This window comes from Phocoena sinus, chromosome 5 (assembly GCF_008692025.1).
Source record: "Phocoena sinus isolate mPhoSin1 chromosome 5, mPhoSin1.pri, whole genome shotgun sequence".
Taxonomy (NCBI): domain Eukaryota; kingdom Metazoa; phylum Chordata; class Mammalia; order Artiodactyla; family Phocoenidae; genus Phocoena; species Phocoena sinus.
Window position 1 is genome coordinate 38,448,310 of NC_045767.1, and position 24,240 is coordinate 38,472,549.

A 24,240-nucleotide genomic window follows, 5' to 3' on the forward strand; every position below is an offset into this window, starting at 1 on the left:
AGGCTGCGTTCTCTCTCCAAAGATAGAGAGAAGTGGCTTCTTTATTTCCACACAGTTTTCTTGTTAAGGTTTTTGAGTATAAATGCCTCCCTCCTTGAAATGGATGGCGTGTTGGGTGTACTCAAGCTCTTCTGTAAAAAACTCTAGTCTATGAGTGAAGGGACTGAGGGACGGAGGCAGCCCTAGGGCTGGCTGGTGAGCACGCTCCTCACCCCTCTCATGTTTTTTTTTTGCGGTACGCGGGCCTCTCACTGTTGTGGCCTCTCCCGTGCGGAGCACAGGCTCCAGATGTGCAGGCTCAGTGGCCATGGCTCACGGGCCCAGCCGCTCCGCGGCACGTGGGATCTTCCTGGACCGGGGCACGAACCCGTGTCCCCTGCATCGGCAGGCGGACTCCCAACCACTGTGCCACCAGGGAAGCCCCCAACACTTTTAAATTCTGATCCTAGTGTCTTTTTCATAACTGTGGTCAGTCTATATGCATTATTCTGAGTTTCTGGTCGTATATTTGGAAAATTTTCCCATGGTAAACATATAATTCCCATTTAAAAAATTACACCAAGCATCAAACATACTTATGTATCTTCTTGTCTGGCACGTGTTGAAGGTATTGGTGTCATTTGCCATATTTTAACATTTTATGGTGGTTTTTTTTTCCTCCTTCAATGTAGTTTTACAGTCAGGGACTTCCCGGGTGGTGCAGTGGTTAAGAATCCACCTGCCAACGCAGGGGACACGGGTTCGATACCTGGTCCGGGAAGATCCCACACGCCGTGGAGCAACTAAGCCCATGGGCCACAACTACTGAGCCTGCTCTCTAGAGCCCGTGCTCCGCAACAAGAGAAGCCACTGCAATGAGAAGCCTGTGCACAGCAATGAAGAGCAGCCCTGCTTGCTCCAACTAGAGAAAGCCTGCACGCAGCAATGAAGACCCAATGCAGCCAAAAATAAATAAATTAAAAAAAAAAGTCAAATGTACCAATATTTTCTCCTTGACCATTTTTGTCATTTTTAGAAACACTCAGGTTTGTCTGACTATACAAGTTTGCATGTTTTCTTCCAGCACTCTTAAACTCCATGATTTAAATTTCAAAACTTGGATCTACTTTTAGATCTTGCATCTGGTGTAAGGACAAAACAAGTAATCCTACTTTTTCAGATTGTTAACCAGTTTTCTCCAGAGTTTACTGAATAGCTATTTCCCCACTGATGTGAAAGGTACCTGGCCCCAGTCCAAACACACACAGGACACAAAGCACAGTCCTGTACTTTGTGTCCTGTGGTGGCCCCAACTTCTTTTCCATTTTTAGCTTCTTTTTATATATGAACTATAGAGGCAATAAGAGAACAGAAGGGGAAAAATTTTTATCGGGACTGCAAATTTATAGACGTCTTTATGATGTTATCTTTCTAGCCAAGCATAAGATAGTCTTACTTTTTTTTTTTTTTGGCGGTACGCGGGCCTCTCACTGTTGTGGCCTCTCCCGTTGCGGAGCACAGGCTCCGGACACACAGGCTCAGCGGCAATGGCTCATGGGCCCAGCCGCTCCGTGGCATGTGGGATCTTCCCGGACTGGGGCATGAACCCGTTTTCCCTGCATCGGCAGGTGGACTCTCAACCACTGTGCCACCAGGGAAGCCCAGTCTTACCATTATTAATTTGAATGCTTGGGAATTCAGTTTTTTTCAACATCGGAATGCATGCTATTCCTTATTTTCGAAGGCAGTACCAGAAAAGTCACTAACTGCCACAGGACTTGAGAATCAGGCAGGATGGATCAATCTCACCTGGTCCAGCGCTGGATCAATCTCACCTGGTCCAGCGCTTTCAGTTCACAAATCTAGGTGCAGAGAAGTGTGATGGCGCAGAGAAGTGTGATGGCCCAGGTCACACAGTGATTGGGGAGTCAGGATGGGAGGGGACCCCTAGGTCCCATGCCTTCCCGAACCATCCCCTGAGGCTGCAGGCTGGTGAGATACCCAAGCCATGGGGTTCCAAGCAGCTTCCCAGTCCCCCGCCCCCACGTGTCCCTGTCACACAAAGTCAGCGACCCACAATGAAGAGAAAAGGTATTTAATTATTTCTCCATCTAAACTCTTAAAGCGCTGAAAGTGTTTTCACAAGTGCCAGCATTTTACCAGTGATTCCGACATTCGCAAAGAAACTCCAAATCACCGTGCTTTATACTTATTTTAATTTCTGCACTGGAAAAGAAAAGGAAGGTGTAAATGAGAACAGGTTAGTTTACAGTGACTCCATCTTTGCTTTTAAATTAATCTTTGCTCTTGGGAACAGAGGGGGATAGAAAGACAGGAAAACATCAAAGCACGAGAGCGAACCGGTGACCAGGATGCCTCCCCGTCCTGCTAACTAGGGATCTAAAAGCCTAGAGGCAGCGCCGTAAACACTGAGAGACATCAGTTAAGATACATTAAAAAAAAAAAAAAAAATCCCCACGATTCCATTCTCAAAATGAAGCACAGAAACTGACAGTGAAACACGGGTTCCATGTGCGCCCATTGGCCCTGAACGAGCGCCACTTGCTCTACAGCATCCGCCCTGCCGGCCAGGAAGGACCCGCAGGTGGGGAGTGGGAGGGGATGCAACCCCCCCACCCCGGAGCCACAGGCGGGTCTGTGTGCTTTGGAGGCTCTGCCTCTGGAATGTTCTGCGCGGGCAGGCGGTGGGTTTGAGTCACGCGCCACACGTGGTTGAAGTGCTCACTTTATTTTCCATGTGCAAACTGTCACCGTCTAAAGCTTTCAGAAGGACTTGTACAGACAGCATCACCCTGCGAGCGGGGCAGGCGGGCAGGCGGGGAGGAGGCAGGGTCCTCCCAGGGGGCGGGGCCGAGGGCGGGCACGAGGTGAGGCCCCTCCCCCAGGGGCAGGGTGGGGGCGGGGCAAGGGCGGGACACAGAAGTGACTGTGGAGCTGCGTTCAACCCAAGTCCCTGATTCCGTTGGTCCCGAGGAGGGCTCCTCAGTAGGCGATTGTCCACTCTTTGACAGAGGCGTCGTGGGAGGTCGTGACCAGCGTGTGCTCGTCCAGCCAGGCCAGGCTGCTCACGTGGTGGAGCCGGTGCGCATCTGGGGAGAAAGAACATGCGTTCTGAGCCAAACCCAGGAGCTCTGCTCCCACAGGTACCTCAGACCAGAAGACGGGAAACCCGGGCCGAGATCACCCACAGGGCCACCGAGAAACCCAGCAGGATCCTGGTCAACCAGACTCCTTTCCTCTTCTCAGTGGGGAGCATCTGGGTAATGGGAGGGGAAGCAGGTGTTCTCAGCCCCCCACCACTGACACTCCCTGACCAGCAGCGATCCTGGCTGCAGCTCCCAGCGCCAGCACAGTCCTGACAACCACAAACGCCCCTTGGAGGCAAAACTGCCCCTCCCCACAGGGGGTGAACAAGTCTTTCTATGCATAAAGCAACAATGTACAGACAATACACAAACAGTGCACAGTATATCTGTGGTGTTAAAATGGGGAGATGAGGAATAAAACGTTGAGAAACACAAGGCTGGGGTACCTGTGCACACAACAGCCCGACCTCAGGCCAATGCACGTCCAGTGACCTGTGACCCCACGGCCCAGACAAGGACCGGACTTTCCACCCTCTACCCTGCGAGCTCTTGCTGCCTCTTGAACTTGCTCGAGTCTGAGTCTTACTACAAAACTGCTGCTTTCTGTGGAGACCAGGATGGCCCATCTGAGTCTGCTCTGTCCCCGCCTCCATCCTGGACCAACCGCCTTCCCAACCACTTGGGGTCAGCTTGCTGGTCCCCTCCCTCCCCCTGCTGGGCATGGTAAAAAGGTCTGTGGAGCTGAAACAGAACAATTTTTGAATAGGAAAGGATCCCACTTACATTCAAGACAAAAGGCTGCCTGCCAGGTAAAGAATGGATGGAAAGGGACCAGAGCCCGTGTGAGGTGGTGACACGGGAACAGGAGATCTAAGATCCACCCTGGATGGGTAGGGTCCCCACCAGGGCCATGAGCCAGATGTGACTACAGTGCCCCTGAAGTGAGCTACTGCCACATGTGGAAATATGTTGGGTTAAATAAAACTTACTATTAATAATTTCACCTGTTTCTGTTTTAAATGTGGCTGCTAGGAAAACGTCAAGTCCACGTGTGGTTCTTGTTATACTTCTATTGGACATTATTGTCCTAGAGTGAGAACCCAGTTATGAGTTTATATTGAAGGGAGGTGGGGTGGGTGGGAGAAAGCAGGTATTACAGTCTGAATGTTTGTGTCCCCCCAGAATTCCTAAATTAGAAATCTAATGTCCAAGGTGACAGTGTAGGAGGTGGGGCCTTTGGGAGGCGCCTACCTAGGTCACAAGTGGGATGAGCGCTCTTATACAAGAGGCCCTTTCCACCACGTGAGGACACTTGACGAGAAGTCCGTGACCTGGAAGAGGACCCTTTCCCGGCCAAGCTAACACCCAATCCTCGACTTCAGCCTCCGCAACCGTGAGCAGTAGACTTCTGTGCTTTAGGGGCTGCCTAGTCTGGGGTATTTTGTGACAGAGGCCCGAACAGACTAAGACAAAGGAGATGCCAGGAAAACCCTTTTACTCAGTGTGTGTCCCAGGTACCGAGACCACCTGCTTTCACGCTGGGCACACGGGCGTCCTCTGCCCAGACCAGCAGAGCTGATGTTTGCTGGAGCGCCAGGCTTCCATGAGGCCACCTCCCTGAAGCACAGAAGGGACTCTCGAGCCCTGGGGACACCTCTCCGGAGCTGCCTGGGGAGCCGAGGAGGGCGCGTGAATCACCTTGGATCTTGACCCTGGTCTCGGGGTCACTCAGGGTCCACACGTACACCATCATGTCCATGCCGCCTGAGGCGAAGTGCTCGTTGTCTGGAGACCAGGCCAGGCAGACGATCTTTGCATGGTGTCCATAGAAAACGTTGTTCTCCTGGGTGCAGATTAAAAACAGGTGGCGGGTCAGGGTTCAGGCCAGAGTGAGTGGGCAGCACGTCACCTAACCTTCACGAGGGCCAGTGCTCATGAAACACTTTCTCTGTGCCTGGCTTCTGAAACTCTCACCAACTCACTGACTCCTCGTAACAACCCCAGGGTGCCCACTGCTTGAAGGCACAGAAAGGGGCAGCCCAAGATCAAACAGTAGCCACCGTGCCCTGCAGGACCCGGGACTCCAGGGCTGCCCTTGTAGCATCTATCACATGTGCCCAGTCGCCTGCACAGAGCTCTCAGCCTAGGGAGGGGACAGACAGAAGTGCAAGAATGGGAGGCGTGAGAAGGTCTCGCCTGGCGTGGACGGAGCTCTGTGCATATGCGGACGGAGGAGGGGGCTGCCCAGACACAGGCCCTCGCCCTGGAGGCTGGGTGGGGTGGGTGTGGCCTGCAGGCAAGCAGACGTGTCTACAGGAGCATGTGTCTACCGCATGTCCCAGCCTCGAGCCACTGCCTTACCCAGCGGTCAACATGACCAAAAATAACGCTTTCTGCTAAAGCTTTAGGAACGCTTTTACTTCAGAGCAGTCCATCTTGTTCTTACTCCCTATATTAACCATGATCTTCTTCAAGGTTGCCTCTTCCATCTTTTGTTGATTCTACTCTGCAGATTACTTAGCACGCTGTAAACAAGGCTTGCTATATGCAAATGAAATTGCTTGAAGTGTGATAAACGCAGAATCTGATAAATGTGACACTGAGGTGGAAGGAGCCTCCTGGGACGTGAGTGTTCTTTATGTTAATGGAGGTGTGGGCGTAGTGCAGGTGCAGGCATATGCGCAGCGCTGGTGTATACTTATGTTCCCACTCATCCTTCATTATATGTAAATTTTACAGCCAAAGATAAAACTACTAAACTCTAGTTAATAATATGTAGGCTGATATATTATACAGATGCCTATAATTTACTTTAAATGCACTAAAATATTAGATTACTAGATGGATAACGTGACATAGTAAAATGGTAATGGCAGAATCTAGGTGGTAAATTCTTTTGACTCCGCTGTAGATTTCAAAACTGTCCTAAGTGTTGGAGGTTGCGGGGAGGGGGCCAGGCTGACTCCATGGGAAGGACTGGAGGACGCTCCACCTGCCCCACACCCTGTGGTCCAGTCACACCCAGCGGGTGACCGAATCCCTCCAGAGTGCAGTCTTGTTTGTGAAATACGACCAACACTGCCCAACAGGGTTGGCTGGTGACACATGGGCACTCTCACACCTCACACGACAGTGTCCTTGGCTGTCCTGCTCAGAGCGGGATGAGCTTCCAGGGCCTTGGCAACCGGGTCCTCTCTCTCACCCATCCACCGCTAGGGAACACCCCCGCCCCCAAGTACAAGGCCACATCCGGACGACCAGCGCTCACACTTTATAGGACTTGAAGCAGCAGTGAGATTCAAGGGAAAAAAAAAAAAAATCCAGCCTAAGCTTTTTGACAGAAGAGAAAAATAAGGCTCCAGAAGTCACTGAACCAGGCCGCCAGGTGAGCCAACCAGCCCGATTCCACAGCAGCCTTGCTGCCGCCCAGGCCCCTAACTTTTGACAGCTGTTCTGTCTCGGGCCCACAAACTGCTGGACTGCAGGGTAAGTCTCCTTTTCCCACGTCATTCACGCTCTAGGAGCAACGAAGCTGCGTGTCCTGGGCACCCGCCCGGTCGGTGACGACCGGGGAGAGATGTCAGGGCCCCCTCCAGTCGTCTGCGCTGCCCAGTGTGGAGACAGGGAGGGGGCCTGCCCACTCACCGAGTAGCCGTCAGCAGTGCTGAAGACCGTGACCACTTTGCTGGCGTCGCACACGGCGAGGAAGGCGCCGTCATGGGAATACGCCAGGTCCGTCACAGGGCCCTTGGCCTCCAGGAGCTTGCCCTCCTCCTTCAGCGTGCTGCCCAGGATGGAGTATAGGCGGACGTTCCCATCCTGTGGGAGGACAGAGGGGCAGTGGGTCACTCCTGACACGTGAGTGCGTGTGCGCGCGCACACACACACACACACACACAAACAAACAAACACACACTCCCCCGATGCCCTTCTTTTTGGAGGGAGGCACCAGGGTATCAGTAAGAAGCAGCGCCTTTCCTCTTAACCACTGCCCTGGCTCGGCCACCTGCCCACGTGCTGGCTCCTATGCCAGGAGAGCTGCTCCTTTGTCCCCCTGGTACCAGAGGGCAACTCCTACAGCCCTGCGGCAGCTCTCATGGTTGCACAGGCACAGTGGGCAGAGTTACATTAAGATAAGTTTAATTATTACATTAAAATTACATTAAAACGCAGAACCCCCCAATTGTGATTCTGCGTGTTTGGGGGCTCATGAGTCTGCTTTTTCCACAAAAACTCCAGCAAGTTCCAGCGCAGGCGTCCACAGGCCAAGCTCTGAGAAGCACCTGTACAAGAGTTACCTCTCCAACAAGGGCCCCTCATCTGCCCTGACTGTCCTCGGCCGGAGCCATCTGCCCCGTGCCCTGTATCCCACACCCGGCAGGTGCCCTCAGGCACCAGGCTCCTCTCCCTGCTCTGTCGAGCCCGGCTCCTAGCAAACGCCCCATCCTCGTAGGGTCCAGGCACCCCTCCTCGGGGGCCAGGAAATGAGGGGAAAGAGCAGGGGACAGAGGAGCCACCAGGATGCGGGCAACACGAAGTCAGACTCAAGGGGAACTGAAACCCTCAGGCTGGCACTCCACTTCATGGGTGTGAAGAATCTCCTGTCGCCTCCCTGAGCCCAGGGAGCCCAGCTCGGGACGCAACTCCTTTTACACGTGCTCCATACACGAGCTCCCCAGGCCAAGGCATCCCTGCCCTGTACCCGCACCCCAGCAGAGCCCGCCTCACTGCCTGGGACCCTTGGTGCCCCGGGAGGCTGCCGTGTCACCTGGGGCTGGCAGCCTGGGGGGAGGGTGGCCTCGCAGGGCAGCCCAGGGAGGCTCTCACTTGGGCGGCAGGAGGCACCCCAGCTGGCTCCCGCCGCCATCCCTCCTGCCCTGAGGCAGCCCGGCACTCACACAGCTCACAGCGCCCCCAGCCCGGCCACGTACCCCAGGGCGGAGGGTGTGGGGACAGGGCCTTACCGCACCCCCGACGGCCACCGTCTCGCCATCCGGGTGCACAGCCACCACCTCGGGCTCATAGCCAGGGCTGTCGATGCTGAAGCACTTCCTCTGATCCTTCAGCAGGACGATCTGGGAAACACACAGGCAGCCGTCAGAGAGACGGCCCAGGCCCGACGGCCCAGGCCCGGGCTGGGCTCCATCTTCAACCTTTTGGGGGCCAGGCTGGGCTCCAGCCACACTAAGTGGGACTGGCCCCGGCCCTGTGGTGTTTCTCCCTCATCTGTCAATATGAATGGTGCTGTTATCGCCACCCGCACGGGCTTCGTCAAAAGCCATCTGACGCCTGAACTTTGGTTCCGCCAACTCTACGTCGAGTGTAATAAGTGATCTTTGCTGAGCCGAGTTCTCACGGGTTCAAGAGGACGCAGCCCTCGGAAGTGGTGAAGCTATAAGCTGACACGGGAAATGAACAGGACAGGCTAGACTTCCAAGTTCTGGCTTCTCGGGTCCAAAAAACACCCTTTGCGACCTTGACCCGTGGTGTGTGAAAAAACTGATGATGTCAGTGCATGAGTCCCCGCAGCCCAGGGACACAGGGCTGGCACCCCACCTGCTGGGAGGGAACCCAGGTGCTGACTACAGCAGGTAGGCAACAGCGCTGCGAGGCTCTCCGCTAGCCCTCAGCCCCGGAAGGGAAGGGAGGACAGGACAGACGGCTCACGGTGAAGTGGCCTGGAGGCACCCAGTGCACCACCCCCTTGCCCCGTCCCAGCCAGCACCTGACTTGGCTCCCTCCTACTTGACAGGGCAGCACACGGTCCACGGACGGGGCTGAGCGCCCGGGTGTGCAGGCGCCACTGAGGCGCCCTGATGGCCCGGCTCAGCCCCCTGCTGCTGGGGGTTGGCGGGGTGGAGGGGATGGGATGGGTCACACACACCGGTTCATGAACTGAACTGAGCCTTGGCCTCCTAGGGGTAAGAACCCAGCAGTGCCTAGACGTCACGGAGACGGAATGCAGGGCTCAGAATAAACACCGGGCCTAGCAAAGGCAAACAAAAACAGCAGCTACAGCCCACCGTGTGGGAGCCACGCGCCTAATTAAGCGCGGTGTGTCCGTCCCTGGCATGGCAGGGTCACCTCCCGGTGTATAGGAGCAAATGAGATGCAAGCCCCACAGCTCTCTGGGCCATGGGGTCCCAAAGCCCCACCCTGGCAGCCACAGTGTGCCTTTGCCCTCTGGCGCACAGCCCAAGGCCGCCTGGCACGGTGACCTTCCACCGTCCTCACCCCCTCTCGCCCCTCGCTACACCCTCCTGGTTCTAATTCACTGGACCGTCCCCAACAGGGTAGCCTTTCTCTGACAGCTCTGGCTTCACCCCATCACATCCCTGCTCAAACCACCAGCTGTCCCAAGGGCAAGCAGGCCCCTCCCCGCCCTCAGGGTGCGTTGCGGGCTGTGCTGTCAGGTAGGGGAGGCAAAGAAGCACCAGGCGGATGGGCGGCAGCACCCTCCCTAAAATTTGCTACAGAAAATGCACCTTGAGAAACATTCACCTGCATCACCTGCCCGACTCCGGAAGCACACTTACCCACCTACACCTGACAGGGAAAGCCTGAGGGCACTGGCCCAAATCTGCCTCATAGGCAACACTTGAACGTGGCTGTTCCCTGACCTAAAATCGCGGGCCCCTCCAGGACACTGTGCGGACCCTATGACCAGCCATGGTGAGTTCGGGTCAGGACGCCCTAGAGAACCAGGGCAGAGACAGTACATCACAGGACAATCGTCACACCTGATCCCAAGGGCCCTGGACTCCTTGGAACCTGGGGGTTGGACCCTGCACTCGCCAGCCCCTCCCGAGCAGAGCCCCAGGCGGCTCTTCCCTGAACTTCCCCACATGAGCCCAGCGTGAGCCTCAGAGGCCACAGCCTGTCCCGACCGCAGCTCCAGACAGGAATCTGAGGCCAGTGGGGGAGGCCGAGCAAGGCCGCAGAGCCCAAGGTCTCACCTCTCACCTACAGGCCAGGTGCTCAGACACGAGGCTGGGGGAGCCCCCTCCATGGAGCGGCAGCCTTCCCGCCCGTCCTTCTAGAAGGTCCTCGTCCAGTCTTTCCCCCACTTGCTAAGGCGCTCACGGCCCTTGATTCCTCTTGCGCCCCTGCTGACTGCCCAGGCTGTCTGCAATAACTGCTTGACAGGAGGTTCGTGTTATCTAGGACACACAGGAATCCACTCTCCCCAAAGCACTGAAGCTCCCAGAATGGAGGAGGGGTGGCAGATCTGAATGACAGCTTTCGGCGGCGGGTCTGTCACTTGTGCCAGCGGGCGGGGGCTCCGTCACACCTGCCTCCTCTGATCTGCACGCTGGGATGCCCAGCCTGCTGACAGATGGCGTCTGCTGCAGAGCAGGATCCTGGATAAAGTGGGTCAGGCTTGGGTCTCAGTCAAGGGTGCTTCGTTCCAGAAATTCCAGGAGACGGTGTGTAGAGACCTTACCGCCTTGAATGAGAACCCAGGCTGCGGGGCTGAACGCCAGACCCCACTGTGCTGAGGAGCGGCCCTCTACGCCACCCGCCCATCACGTAGCCTCAGGGAGTCATGGTCACTATCAGCCTCCTCGCTCATGGAGATGGTACAAGGAGCCCGACACATACTTCCTCATAATCCTCCCCGTGAGCTGCGAGGGATGAGAAAACTAAAGCTCAGAGAGGGTGAGGAAAACGCCCGAAGCCACACCACCCCAATGCTACAGGGCTGGGATTCGAATGTGAATGGACACAGCTGCCTGGGCCGTGCCTCTCGTGGGCCTCACGGGCGAGGGATGTGCAGGGTGTGTGACCCTTGAGCGTAGGCTCTCACCAGGCTGCCCGGGTTCAAATCCCAGCTCGGCCCTTTGCTAGATGCAGACTTTGGGCAACTTACTCTCTGTGCCTTGGTTTCCTCACCTGTAAGGTGGGGATGACGCCATGCCTGACTGATAGGACTCCAGAGGATTCAGTGAACACGTGGGAAGCCCTCAGCACACGCAAACGGGGCTCAGTAGAAACGGGGTTGAATGCGCCTGAGGGGGACGCGGGGACCAGTCACTGCGCAGCGTCAGCCTGAACTGAACCCGGGTGGGAGCCATACCTGACCGATGCACACGACCACAGTGTAGCCCCCGGGGCCGACAGCCACGCACTTCGGCTGGATGTCCAGTTTCACGACTCCCTGTCCGCTGTGGAGAGGAGGAAGTCGTTATTTCGGTCTCCAGGAGCACAGGGTGGGTGTAAATACACACTCACTGCAGGACCACAGCACTCGGGTGACTCAAGGAAATTCCACCTTGATCTCTACTGCATGAGCCTTTGCTAAAACACAGGAGGGGGTAAGGGAAGACTCTGTCTCTGGGAGAGAGACGCGGAGTCATGATGGGGGCTGGGACAAGGGGAAGGGGGTGGCGAGAGGAAGTGAAGGGATCACTCCCTGTTCCTACGCATCTGTGCCAAGTGCCGCCCCCACAGCTGCCCTGTCCTGGCTTCTGCCCACGTCCACCAGTTAGAGACCCCGGAATTCCCCGGGTACAGACAAAACTGAGCTCTGACCCCACCTGCCCACAGCCATAACCAGTCTCCTCTGCAGGGAAATTAAAATAAAAAAAAAAACCTGGTACTTCTAATTGGTGAAAATTGTGTTACCTTTACTTTTGGTTAAAACTATGAAAACACAAACTAGAAAAAGTTGCACATGCAAAGAACTTCTTGAAAATGGTAAATGGAGAAAAATTCCACGTAACTGGCAAGTGTGGCGTCCCCAAGGCTCAGTGAATGGGCCCCTGCGACCGGGTGACCAGGCCGTGGCTCTGCCCCGGGTCCTCTCATGAGCCGAGGCTCAGGGCAGCAGCCCGGCCCCGCAGAGGGCTTCACCAGGGACGTGCTCAGGGAGGGGCATGGACTGGCCCCAGACAGCTCTCACCTGTAGTCCCGCAGCGTGAGGTTGGTGTACCGCACCGTGTCATCCATGCTGCAGCTCACCAGCTGCCCGCACTCGTCCACGGTCATCCTGGACACCTGGTTCGTGTGGCCCTTCCCGGCGAAGGAGTCGTTCTCCCCCGTCTCTGAATCCCAGTAATGTGGAACAGGGGTTAAGGAAGAGCCTGACGTCCAGGGCGCGGCGCGAGCCGCCCAGGGAGGCTGCAGCCAGGCCCTCGTCCCGGGCCTGGGGGACTCCTTGTGCACGTCCAACTCCGAATTTCAGGCAGCAGACGTTCTGGGGAGAGGGCCAGTAGGCCATTTACAACCCCACACACCCAGTTAGACACAGTCCGCCCGTCTTCAGAACAGGAACTGGGCAGTTCACGGGACTGCGCTGCCCTGTAACAATGCAACAGCACAGCGCCTCCCTCTGAGAGCGGGCTCAGAAGGAAGATGATACCTTTCCCTGGGACCCTGTGTAACTGGGCCAGAACACAGCCCCCCTCCCCCGGCTCTTTCTAGCCTGCTGTCCAGCCCACGGCCCTCAGCAGGAGGCTGGCTGCGCCCCGTGGCTCAGCCGATGGCCACCTAGGTGCCACCAGGTAAATGAGCCTGGGGCTGACCCACCTGGGCAGGGCCAGCGTGTGGACTCTCAGTTTGAGGGGCTCAGGTGTGAGGTGTTTTAAGTTACAAGGTTCTCTTTTTACATCAACAAATGATAGTGTCATTTGCACTGAAGACTGTTCCCTTAGGAAGCTGCATGTATATTCCACTCCTGACATGGTCTTGTGAAGGGACCGCCAGCCATCGATACCACAGGAGGTTAATGTATGAGTGGGGAGGAAGGAGCGGCTCCAGGAGGGGGGATGCTGGGCAAGACCCTCCGCTGTACCATCTCCTTACGTATGATGGGGTGGAGGGTGACTTCTCTGCCCTCCTCCCTCGGGGCTGAGGGAGACCTTTCCAGGGAGGAAACCCTACAGACCAGGCGGGTCTGCGGAGGTGGGAGAAGCAGGGGGTCTGGAACAGCCCCTCCAGGAGGCAGGGCAGCCGCGGACCAGGAGTCAGGCTGCACGAGGGCAGGCCTCTCTCGCAGCCACGACACACGCACTGAGGCGGGCCCCTCAGACGACCCCTCCCACGCTCGCCATCCTGGGAGGAGAAGGTTGGAAGGGTTGCCGGGAACGTCTCGGAGGGACTGCAAAGCCCCTCAGCGGAGAGCGGGGGTTCGGTTCCCGCCCAGCTCAGCCGTTGCCAAGCGGTGCAACGCTGGGGAAGGCACTTGAGGCATCTGAGCTACACTTTCCCCATTTTTAAAGTAAGGGGACTCTCCCAAAAGGCTCTAAGTCCTTTGGGATTCTAACACACGTCGATTCTGCTGCTGCTCGTGAGAGGGAAGAGGCCGACACCAGGTCACAGACGGGGAGAAGCAGCTCAAGTTCAGGGAGGTCCAGCAACCATTCAAGTCCGCACTACATGACCCACCAGGTCAAGGCTGCGGCCTGGAGGTAGAGGCCCCGAGTACGGACACGGCACCTCCCGGCAGCCAAGACCGGTCAGAGGAGCCCTGTAGCTGCCAGCCGGCTGGCCTCGCCTCTGGCACCGTGGGAACAGGAAACTCCCGACTCTCCTGCCAGGGGCCCCAGAGCCAGCGCTGTGAGTCAAAGGATATTAATGTGCCCGTCGTGGCTCCCAGAGTAGATGTAAGACTTGTCGCCGTTTTTATGCACCGTCAGGCACTGGATGGATTTGCTGTGGCCCTGCGGAGGAGACAGGCGGGGGCGGGGTGAGCTCAGGACATGCCATCCTGCCTGTGCTTGTCAAATGCTCTCCACCGGCTAAGCCCCCTGGAGGGGAGGCAGAGCCCTCAACGCCGCAGCCCCGGTGGGCCCAAAACAGCCCCAAGCTGAGCGACCACCTGACAAACCCTTCAAACCCTCGACATTTGGGCCTCCCCACCGAGGCACTCAACCCGACCTGGGTGGAGGATGGGGGTCTAGTGGAAGCCCCAACAGCGCGCCCAGTCTGTGCAGACGGACCCATCTACCCTCCCTCCCCATACAAGGAGGAAACGGCCACAGAGGATGAGCCCCTACCCGAGGGGAAGCAGCAGTAGTGGGGAGTAGTCTTGGGAGGGACCAACCCTTGCAGAAGCAGGCAGGGGGACCCCCAGGCCACTCGGAGGCCCAGGAGGTCCCGGGTGCTGCTAACGGTTCGTCTTCTACCCAGAAGCACAGCTCGCGGCTCTGGCTCCAGCCCCTGGCTCGTGAGGTTTCTTCTTTCCCAGCTCTCCCCTTCCCCCGGAGGCTGTCCCAGAGCTGGGGCCCCACAATTTCCCCGACCGGCAACATTGTGGGCCCAGATCACTCATTTACAACCAGTTGTTTGCTTCAAGAAAGGCACTTAACCTCCCCCATAACTGCTCCTTGGATGGAAACAACCCGGAGGTTTGGTCTAATCATAGTTCTTTCCCCTCACCAGAGGCAGGCGGGTCCCTCTGAGCTTTGCTGACTGTTGCCACAGTGTGGTGTGTATCTTCAGAGAAAGGTACACACCGTTCTCAGAGACGGGAGAACCAGTGAACAGACCCCAAGTCCTTTCCACAGGGCAGCAACCCACTGGCCCTGCTACTTAAAAGCGTGGTCCTCAGACCAGTGCTGGCCTCGCTGGGAGTGTCACCCCATGCAGCCTAGAGACTGAGAACCTGTGGTCAACAAGATGCCTGGCGACTTGTGCACGCCCCCGCCTAGGGCAGCAGCCTCGCCGGGAACCTGTGAGAAATGGAGCTCTCCCGTGTCCCACAGATGAACCCTCTGAGCACCGGAGTGTCGCCCACCTACCGTGTGCTAACAGGCAGCCTGGCTCAGGTGACTGATGCGTCCTCAAGCTTGAGCCGCAGGGTCACCTGGGTGCGTCTTAAAAGTACCGGCACCTAAGAGCCATCCCTACGGTCTTGGTCTCTGACCGCATCCCACTGGGCCCGTACAGAGGCATCAAGCCCTTTGTGGAAGCTCCCGGGTGATCTCAACGTGCGCCGGGGCTGAGAACCGCTATTCTAAAACTATGTTCTTCAAACTCCAGCTTGTTCCTGGGCTCACTCACAGCCCGACATTAGCACCAAACACTGCTCGGGACTCACACACGTGCGGCAGGAGGGCTGGGATGTTTTCTCTGACAACTGTAAACGCCCATGAGGTTCCTGAGCTGACCTGGGGGTGGGGGACAGGAGCCTGGCTAGTAGCGGCTATGCTGTCGGCGACAGTGACATCAGCGGGAGCAGTCAGGCCCAGGCCTCCACCACTCCCAGGGCGCCAGGAGACACGGGGCGATGCCTGGGACAGCCACCTGAGCCCAGCATCAGGGCGGCTCACGGGAAGCTGCTCTTCTGGGCAGAGGAAGCAGGTGGGCAGTAACGCCTGACTCTCTCCAGCAATTTCTCCCCATTGCATGGAGGCCCAGAGAAGTGACTGCGCCGGGGACCCCTCCCAGCTCCCCTGGGCTCTGTGCCTGGATGTATACACCTTCACTTTACACTCATCACACTGGGCTGGAGCCTGTGGAGCAAGTGGCCCCAATGGCCCCATCCTCAGGGCCAAGTGAGATAAACCTTTGTGGAAGCAGAGGGTGCGGGGCCAGCACTGAGGGCCGAAGCAGCTGTCGCTCTGGATCAGCCCTTCCCGTCAGCAACGCCCCCCCTGAATGGGATGCAGCAGGCACCGAGCCCACCTGGGCCTCACGAGCTAGTCACACAGGGTTAAGGGGGCAGACAGCCAGGCTCGGCCCCTTCCTTTGGGCACGGTCATCTGCACACTGAGTCCACAAGGGCCGTGACCTCAGAGACTGTGGGATGGGATGTACACAGCACTGCAGGGCCGGGCAGCTGGCCCTCACTGGACCTGAGGGGAACAGTCCCAGGCTGGCCAACCCCAAGCCCACAGGGCCCAGCCGTCTCCCAGAGCCTGTCTGCAGAGCCCTGAGGCAGCTGAGCGAGCAGGCTGTGAGGAAGCACTGGGGTTTTGCCCCAGGAGGTTCAGCTGCCAGGACGGGGTGCAGCATGGAGCTGGGCTATGGAAACCCCTCCCTTGAGGGCGCAGCTCATCCAGGGTGACAGAGCAGGCGAGGCTGACCCCGAGTTCCCACCGCAGCCCACCCTCCAGCAGAAGCAGGTCTGCAATGGGCAGTGACCAAGCAGGGCCCCAGGACACAGGAGCTTCTAGTCTGGCTGCGATTTCCTGAGGCCAAAAATTCCAGGGCTGACGGAGGGGCAAGGAACAGTCCCCACTGCAGGGGACACTCAGGGCAGACCCTGGTGATCAGCCAACCTTGAGTGAGCCGTTCTGGGAGACGAGGACGGGAGGCAGGCCCTCCAATCACTCCCTGCTGCCCAAACCTCACGCCTCGGCACCTTGGGCTCCGACTTGTCCATTTCCTCCCAGTTCCCAACACCCGCTCATGCCTGCCCTGCTCTAACCACAGAGGACAAGTGCCTGCCCACACCCATTCCTACGTTCAAACCCCGCACACTGTCAAGGCCCAGCTCCAAGGCCTGCTGGCCACCCACGTCTGCGGTGATGCCCCATGACGTGCCCTGTCTTGGGCTTCAGCATCTTCCTGGTCCTGCCTCACAAGCGGACACAGCCAGTGGCCTCCTAACTGGGGGAGGCTGATCCCCCCGAGACAAACAACCCTGACAGCAGGGGCACAGGCTGCTGCCCTGAACCCCAGGCCCTGAGCATCCAGCTTCACGGTAGCTCAAAGGGGAACGTGGCATCCGGCCTCCCACCTCTGCTAAACTCACATCCCCAAAGCAACCAGCGTCCTGCCATTCCACTGGGCCTCACCTCACCTCAGTTGCCCTACGTCTGGCCAGGCGCCCACCTGCCCTCCAGCCAGCCCCTGCACACACAGCAGCTCCACAGCCCAGCCATACCTTGATGACCCGCAGAGGTTTGCTGGGGTTGTTTTTGTCCAGGTAATTGATGTAGCCGGACAGGGAGATGCTGAGGAGGTGGTCCTTCTGCCACAAGCAGCCCAGCTGCTGGTCCAGAACGTTGCAGCCCATGGTAAACGTGTTGACAACAGAGTTCACATTGATGTCCCAAATTTTAGAGGTTTTGTCTCCGGAAGCAGAAAGCAAGTGGGTGCTATCGGGACTCCAGCTGATCTACTCAAACAAACGGTGGTCATGGGTCAAGCATTCCAGAGGGGGAAGAGACTCAGACAGCAGCTTGTCCACAGCCCCCGTTTCTGAGCAGGGAGGATGGCCCAGAAGGTGGTGGGACACACCAGGGCAAGGACAGGATGAGCGTCCTGGCCACTGGCCTCTCCAGGCCACGTCACCATGTCCCACGTGACCCTGAAGGTCTCTGCCACTGCCCCTACTTCTAACCCCCATCTCAAGCTTCCAACTTTAACACGTGTGTACAGATGACAATAAACGCAGACACGGCCCGACCACGACCACAGACCACGTTGTGAACACGGACCCATACTTACAGCATAAATGCCGCCGTCGTGAGCCTTGCTTCCTCCCAGGGCACACAATTTCTCTCCCGTCTTCCCGTCATAGATGTAGATCTTTCAGGAAACACAAATAGATGCAGATCAGGCGTGCGTGTGTGGAGGCCCAGCAGCTGGCACGCTAAATGAGCTCCTCATTCCTGCTCCACCATCAAGAGGGAGACATCAAGGCTGTGGCTCTTACAACAAAGAATCTAAAGACAGATGAGTTTCGAGCTCCTTTAAAAGGAGAGAGATGGAGAGAGGGGTCTACCATGCTTTGAGGACAGAGCCCCTTAACTGAGCTGCATCCCAGGAGGGGGAAGGAGGGAGCTGTACATCGACACCAGCTTTACTAAGTCTGCCTGTTCTGAACCATCGCAGAGGACCAAGAGACGAACCCCTCCCTCCAGGACCCGCAGCCCTTACCTGACCATCGGCCCCAGCTGTGGCAAATCTGTTCCCATCAGGAGAGAACCGCACACAGTTGACGAAGCGGCTGTGGTCCTGCAGGAAGTGGGACAGTTATCCGGTGACAGGCAGTTCAGGAAAGCTCTCTATGCACCACGCGGTCCACAACCACCACACGTGTGGATGCCGGTCCACGGAAGATTTTAGAGCTCAGCGTGAGTCCCAGCCCGGGTGCATCTCTGCCTGGAAGGCCTCCCTCCACCGTGACGTGCTCCCTGAGCTCCGTAGACAGTAACGCCCCCCACCCGCCCTCCAGCCCTGGAAGGGGGCTCAAGGCCGGAACCCTTAGGCTTATGAGGCTGGGACTGTGAGGCCTCATCCCCGAGTCCCCAGGGCCTGGCCCGGGCCCGGCACACGGCAGGTGCTCAGCGGGCATTTGCTGAACAAACTGAGGTTTTCAAGAAATTAAACAGTGGTGATGACTTTTGTGGGAACAAGAGTCTGAGTGACTGAGGAGATGTGATCTCCAGGGGTGATTCTGTTACCTGAGTAAGTAAATGAACTCATTCTTTCCTCAGTCAAGAAGGGTCTGCATCAGAGAATGATCCTCTGAAAACCCCACCAGCCACCCATGCAAAGCCTGGCTGCTCTCCCACCCAACCTGCAAGCACGCAAGAAGCGTTAGCTATCAACTCTCCTGAAGGTACGTGGGGTAAACTGCCCCTGCAGCCACGGACGCCCAACCTGCAGGAAAAGCAATTCAACTCGAAGTGTATCACCTGCACCCACCAAGGTAAACCACCAACCATTTTAAAACAGGAGCTGCTGGGGTGGTAGAACTGCATGTGTTTGACTGAGTAACGTTATGGGTTGACTTGTGTCCTGAAAAGGTAGGTTGACATCCCAGTACCCGTCAATGTGACCTTATTGGAAACAGGGTCTTTATAGGTGTACTCAAGGTGAGATGAGGGCCTTAGCGTGAGCCCTGATCCAACACCACTGGTGTCCCTATGGGAAGAGGGAGATTTGGACTTGGTGCAGGCACAGGGAGACCACGTGAAGATGGAGGCAGAGCCTGGGTTATCCCCCCACAGCCAAGGCCTGTTTCGCCTTCTTGGTTTCTCGGGTACATCTATCCTGCTTCCATGGCCGAGCTTTCCTGCTCTAAGGTTTGTGTTCTGAGCTGGAGGACGGCCATTTCCCAGGAGGCGCACAATGCAACAAAAGCAATGATCTTTCCAAACTGGGATCTCTCAGGCCCTCTGACTGTTCTTCCCCCATGACTGTCACTCACCCATCATCCTACCACCTCGAGGAGCCCTGGGGAGCCTCGGGCGGCCCTGGGGAGCCTCGGGCACTCTTCCTTCTACAGGAGACAGCCCCGGCCTAGAGAGGCTGTGTTCTGAGAGCCCAGGTCTACGGTTTCTCGTCCAGAGCTCTCTACGCGAGCAAGCTGGCCCCGAGCCCTGGCCAGGAGGCAGGCAGGCCAGGCGGGGAGCCAGCTGCACAGCCAGGGCCCGGGGCCCTCTGTCCCTCGGGTGGTTCAGAGCCCGTGGTGGGAGGGCTGCTGAGACAAAGACCCCAGGTCTCTCCCAATCCCCCCAGGACCACTCTGTGGGAAGGGGAGGATGGACAGGCAGACACAGCTCCTCCTGGAGGAGGTCAAAGGCAAAGCTCTTAAGAGACAAAACCTCCCACACAACTGCCCAAACGTCTGGTCCTCTTGTCCTGACCTCTACTGGCTGACCCGGCCCTGCTGCTCCGGGGGAGGAGGCTGGGGCCGGCTCCCTGGGACGGACGGAGCCCCGGCCAGACACCCCGAGAACCGGGGTGCCGAGAGCTCCCCTGGGTGGAGCAGACCACGGGGCTGAAGGGGGGCTGCGGTGGGCGGCATGAGGAACACGCCATGAACCAGAGGGACCCTCGGCTACACTGCAGTTCCAACTCGTCAAACTCCAGGCGCAGTGGTTCCCTGAGAGAACAAGACCCCCCCCCCCAGCTAAGGGGTCAGGGTGCCACAGCGGGGCAGCACAGACACCAGGCCACAGCCACCCTGCTTACACCACTGCCCCCGCTCCCCTGACCACCTGCCCCCCTCTGCGCCCCTGGTGCTACAGGGGACGTCACGCATGTGGACGTGTCTGGCGTCTGTCTCCCTGCCAGGGGCAGGGTGCCCTTCCCCAGGCCCAGAACAACACGGGCTCCCGGGGTTCAGACTGGACAGGGAAGACGCCCACCCTGGGGACCAGGCGCTGTGGCTTTAGAAAGTTCTCCCTGTCAGGTTTTCTTGCAACTTGAGCCAAGAGGCCAAATGAGCAGGAGACTGATGCCTGCTCCTGAAATAGCCCATTTAAAGGGAGGAACAGTGAACAGCCCATTAACCAAAAAAATGAGGGCTAAAAATAGCCCAGTCCACAGGGAGGAGACGCCGGAGGACCAGGAAGGAACGGGCTTGGGGAAATATCATGGGGGGGCGGTTCAGACGAGTGGGCCGGGCTCCTGGCCCCCGTCCCTGTTAACTGTCCTGGAGGGGCAGCACCACTCCATGTGGCCACGTCCGGGGGTGGGGCTGTCCCGCCCGGCCTCAGTCACAACCAAGCGGAGCTCTGGCTGGAACCTCCCCACCGTAATCACCCCCCAACCCTGTTATCACCTGTGCCCCCATCACTACCTCCCTCACCCTGTCATTACCCCTCCCCCTCAGCACTGAGAAACCTGAGATGGGAGCAATTAGCAATCATTAGGTAATGCACCCAAGTCCACGTCACTGACAGGGACGCAGCACCACCGGGCGCCACGGCGTGACCAGCCCGTCAGCTCAGGTGTCCCTGGGCGCCCTCCTGGCTCCACCAGCCTCAGCTGTGCCCTGCAGCAGGACTCCTACCCTCACGCCGAAATGCCCTGTGCCCACCTGCCGTGCTCCTTCGTCACAGGCTTGTGGAGGGACGAGCAGTTCAGACGCCCGTGCCCACCACCCCGCTGCCTTTCCGAGAGCAGCATGTACCTCCACGGTCCGCACTCCGAAAGTGGGTGTCCACCCTGACCTGGAACGCTGCCGCGCCCTCCTTCAGGCCTCCACACCCTCCTAAACCGGGCTCCCTGTTCTCTCTGTGAGGTCCTCCCTTAAAGCGCCTGAAAGCACCGCATCCCTCGCCCTGCCTTTCCCGTCACCCAGCACAGATCTGCCTGCCCAGTTACCACTTTCCCCTGGAGAAAAAGGACCTGATGAGGGGATGAAAGGCTCCTTCTAATCCTCTTTGGGCCACTGACCATCCACGGAGCTTTGCCGGGTCACTCCCTGCCATCGGCTCAGGAGTTCACCGGGAAGGAGACCGACCCTGCTGACCTCCCGGCACAACCACCACAGACGCACGCACACCCCGGCACAGGGGCCGTGTGTGTGTGTGTGTGTGTGTGTGTGTGTGTGTGTGCGCGTGCGCGCAGGCGGGTGTGTTGGGGCCAGTGCAAGGCGGGCACCTGATACACACTTCAACTCAAACTTCCGTTTTCTGCCCTGTTGTAAGGACACAAGGAACAGGAAAAAAACAACCAGAAAACCTCGCATTTTAGAGCTCAAATTTTACTTGTCTAGGAAGGTGATACTTGTAATAACAGCAGAGACAGAGATTCCTAGAAGGAAGTGTAACTCCCCGTTAGGTAACGTGTGAGACACACAGGTGACAGGCTGTGCAGCCCACCCGCGCGGAGGAGGGAAGGCCAGGCGTCCCCTTCGCCGCCAGGTGCGGTTGGGTGACCTGTTCTCAGAGGCTTGGGCAGATGCGGCAGGTAGTTTCCAGTCCAGATCACACGGTCGCAGACTGACAAGCAGGCCCAGGGCAAATGAGAGTCCTGACACTTGTTGCTCTGAGCAGTCATTTCATCAGACACACGCCATCCCACGTACTGTGGACACAGCCCTCAGAGGCACCCCCTCCAGGAGTGTCTGCGGCTACCTGGGCAGCCAACCTGCTCACCTGACAGAGGAAGACGCAGAGGCTGGAGAGGCATAGAAACTCGCCTAAGGCCACAGCGGGCCAGGTGCACAGACACACGGGTGAGCTAGAGACGCTTAGTGGGTGGGGCCTGTTACTACACATCCAGACGTGTCTATCACAGGAATGCACTCAGCAGGAAGAAGGCTCCACGGGAGAGGCAAGGTCCACCTGCCCACTTCTTTTCAGGCCACCCTTAGGGCCTCAAAGGGGAACCTAAACCCCTGCGCACAGGACACCAGAGGTGGACACCGTGCTGTCCATGGCCTCTGTCCCACAGCCGGTCCCCTGTGACCCTGGAGTCACTGCCCCAGGTGGACTGGGGCTAATTCCAGGGGAAAGCATCTTCCACCTGGTGTTCCTACAGCCTCTCAGCCCGTTTCAGGTTCAGGTAAACAAGGACAGAGGACCAGGCGGGAACCAGGGCAGTCCGGCTAAAGTTGGGCCATGAATCAGCTTAGTCTTCACTCTCACTCTGCCACCATGAGAAGCTGGTTTAAGCTAACGAACTCATGAACAAGAATGAAAAGCAACTGGACCCCTGCACTCAGGCCAGCAGGGAGGACTGCAACACTGCTTTCCTTCCATGCGGGGCTGAACCTCCTTGGAGTTGTTCTGGCCTGTACTGAAATTCGGAACACCACTTATTCCTTTTTGAGGCAGCAATTTGAACTCGACCCCTCTGTGCTCCTAACATAATCACCCCTTACCCCACGGTCCTGAACAAGGTCAAGAGGAAGGTGGCAGGAGCTGGAACGGGACGGAAGGGCAGCCCTGCATGCTACAGCTTTACTCTGCGGCCGTGAGGGCCTAGGGCGGTTACATGGAAAAGTCACAGGCTGATCTCAAGTTGTCAGCGTCTTACAAGGTTTTTCAGGTGGGTGTGGGGGACCCGAGTGTCCTCCTGTCCTTCCTGCTTGAGGCCAAATGAGCCTGTTAGTCCTTTCCAGCAGAAAGAAACCCAACAATTCCTGACGGACACTGAGACGTCCACCAGCATCTCTCCTGTCGTCCCCACAGCTCTGCGGGGCCACTGGAGGAGGGTCATCTTCACCCCGTTTGCCGGGGGCCCAGAGGCACGGCCAGCTGGAGGGCCGCAGAGCCACCACCTGCAGCACTGGGCTGCCACCCCATGTCCCCCATTCTTGGTCCACAGCCCCTTCTGATCTCTCGCTAGGTCCTTACGCAGGAAGACCTGGGGACAAGCTGTGTGCCCACCCTGGAGACAGGTGCCTGCCAGGGCCACAGGGTGAGGGCAGCACTCTCAAGTTAGAAAGGAAGGGCTTCCTCGGTGGCGCAGTGGTTGAGAGTCCGCCTGCCGACGCAGGGGACGTGGGTTCGTGCCCCGGTCCAGGAAGATCCCACATGCCGCGGAGCGGCTGGGTCCGTGAGCCATGGCCGCTAAGCCTGCGCGTCCGGAGCCTGTGCTCCGCAACGGGAGAGGCCACAACAGTGAGAGGCCCGCGTACCGCCAAAAAAAAAAAAAAATCTATGAAAGAAAGGAAAACAGAAAGAGGAAGAACCTTTGGACAAGTCCCCAAGTGAGCACACGGGAAAGCCTGGCAGGGTGGTGAGGGGCACAGATTCGGGACAACTCTGGACTCGAATCCTGGCTCCAGTCACCCGCCACCGAACCTCTCCGTGCAGGGTTTAACCCACATCTGCAAGGAAGAAATGAATCCTTCTGGGGGGGTAGGGACAGGGAAAGGAGCCCCGCCCATCCACAGCCCTGATTATGGCCACATGAAGCCAAACAGAACACGTGTGGCGGGCGTGGGGAGCAGGGCTACTTCACGGGTACGAGCTGGGACGGCCTCTCGCTGCCAAGGAAACCTCCCCTCCCTCCTCCCCTGGGTGCCGAGCAGGAAGCCCAAGTACTTGACTCAGCCTGACGCACCGGTGTCCCAGGGTACTTTATCCCACTAAAAACACATCGACCTTGAACCACGGCCTCCAACATAGTGCCACCACCTCCCCATGAGCAGCAGCCCCGGAGTCAGCCTCTGGGAGATGCGGGGTGTCGGGAGGGAATCCAGGCTGCCTGCCCTGCAGGGCGCAGAAGCCAGCCAGGCCCCACTCGGTGGCCTCGGGATGAATCCAACCTCATTTTACTACAAACAGGTAACCTGGAGAGCCCCTCTGCAACTGAGCCGAGACCTACCTGTGTCTGGACATGCTGCCCACGGCCCGAGTCTTGTCCCCAGGGACCACCCCTGGGGACCCACTGAGGACCATCATCACCTTCCCGGCCACGCCCTGCCTGCTCTTTGGGCTTCACTGCATTGTCATCAAAGTTAACAGGACTCCTCAGCCAGCCAGTAACATTCGAGACACGTCCCCAGACCTCGGCC

General features: G+C 57.9%; 1 protein-coding gene across 1 annotated transcript in view; it reads right to left on the reverse strand.

Annotated features, from left to right (window-relative positions):
* Window positions 1–2,172: 2,172 nt before the first annotated feature.
* Window positions 2,173–24,240, reverse strand: part of WDR1 (WD repeat domain 1) — a 47,705-nt gene continuing 25,637 nt past the window's right edge. Inside the window, exons 6-15 of the mRNA XM_032632228.1 lie at window positions 17,916–17,993; window positions 17,484–17,564; window positions 16,918–17,151; window positions 13,660–13,747; window positions 11,989–12,145; window positions 11,164–11,251; window positions 8,051–8,161; window positions 6,732–6,905; window positions 4,785–4,929; window positions 2,173–3,089 (exon numbers count right to left, since the gene is read on the reverse strand). Of these exons, the coding sequence (XP_032488119.1) occupies window positions 2,983–3,089; window positions 4,785–4,929; window positions 6,732–6,905; window positions 8,051–8,161; window positions 11,164–11,251; window positions 11,989–12,145; window positions 13,660–13,747; window positions 16,918–17,151; window positions 17,484–17,564; window positions 17,916–17,993 (1,263 nt within the window). The 3' untranslated portion in view covers window positions 2,173–2,982. The remainder of the gene's footprint in view (window positions 3,090–4,784; window positions 4,930–6,731; window positions 6,906–8,050; window positions 8,162–11,163; window positions 11,252–11,988; window positions 12,146–13,659; window positions 13,748–16,917; window positions 17,152–17,483; window positions 17,565–17,915; window positions 17,994–24,240) is intronic.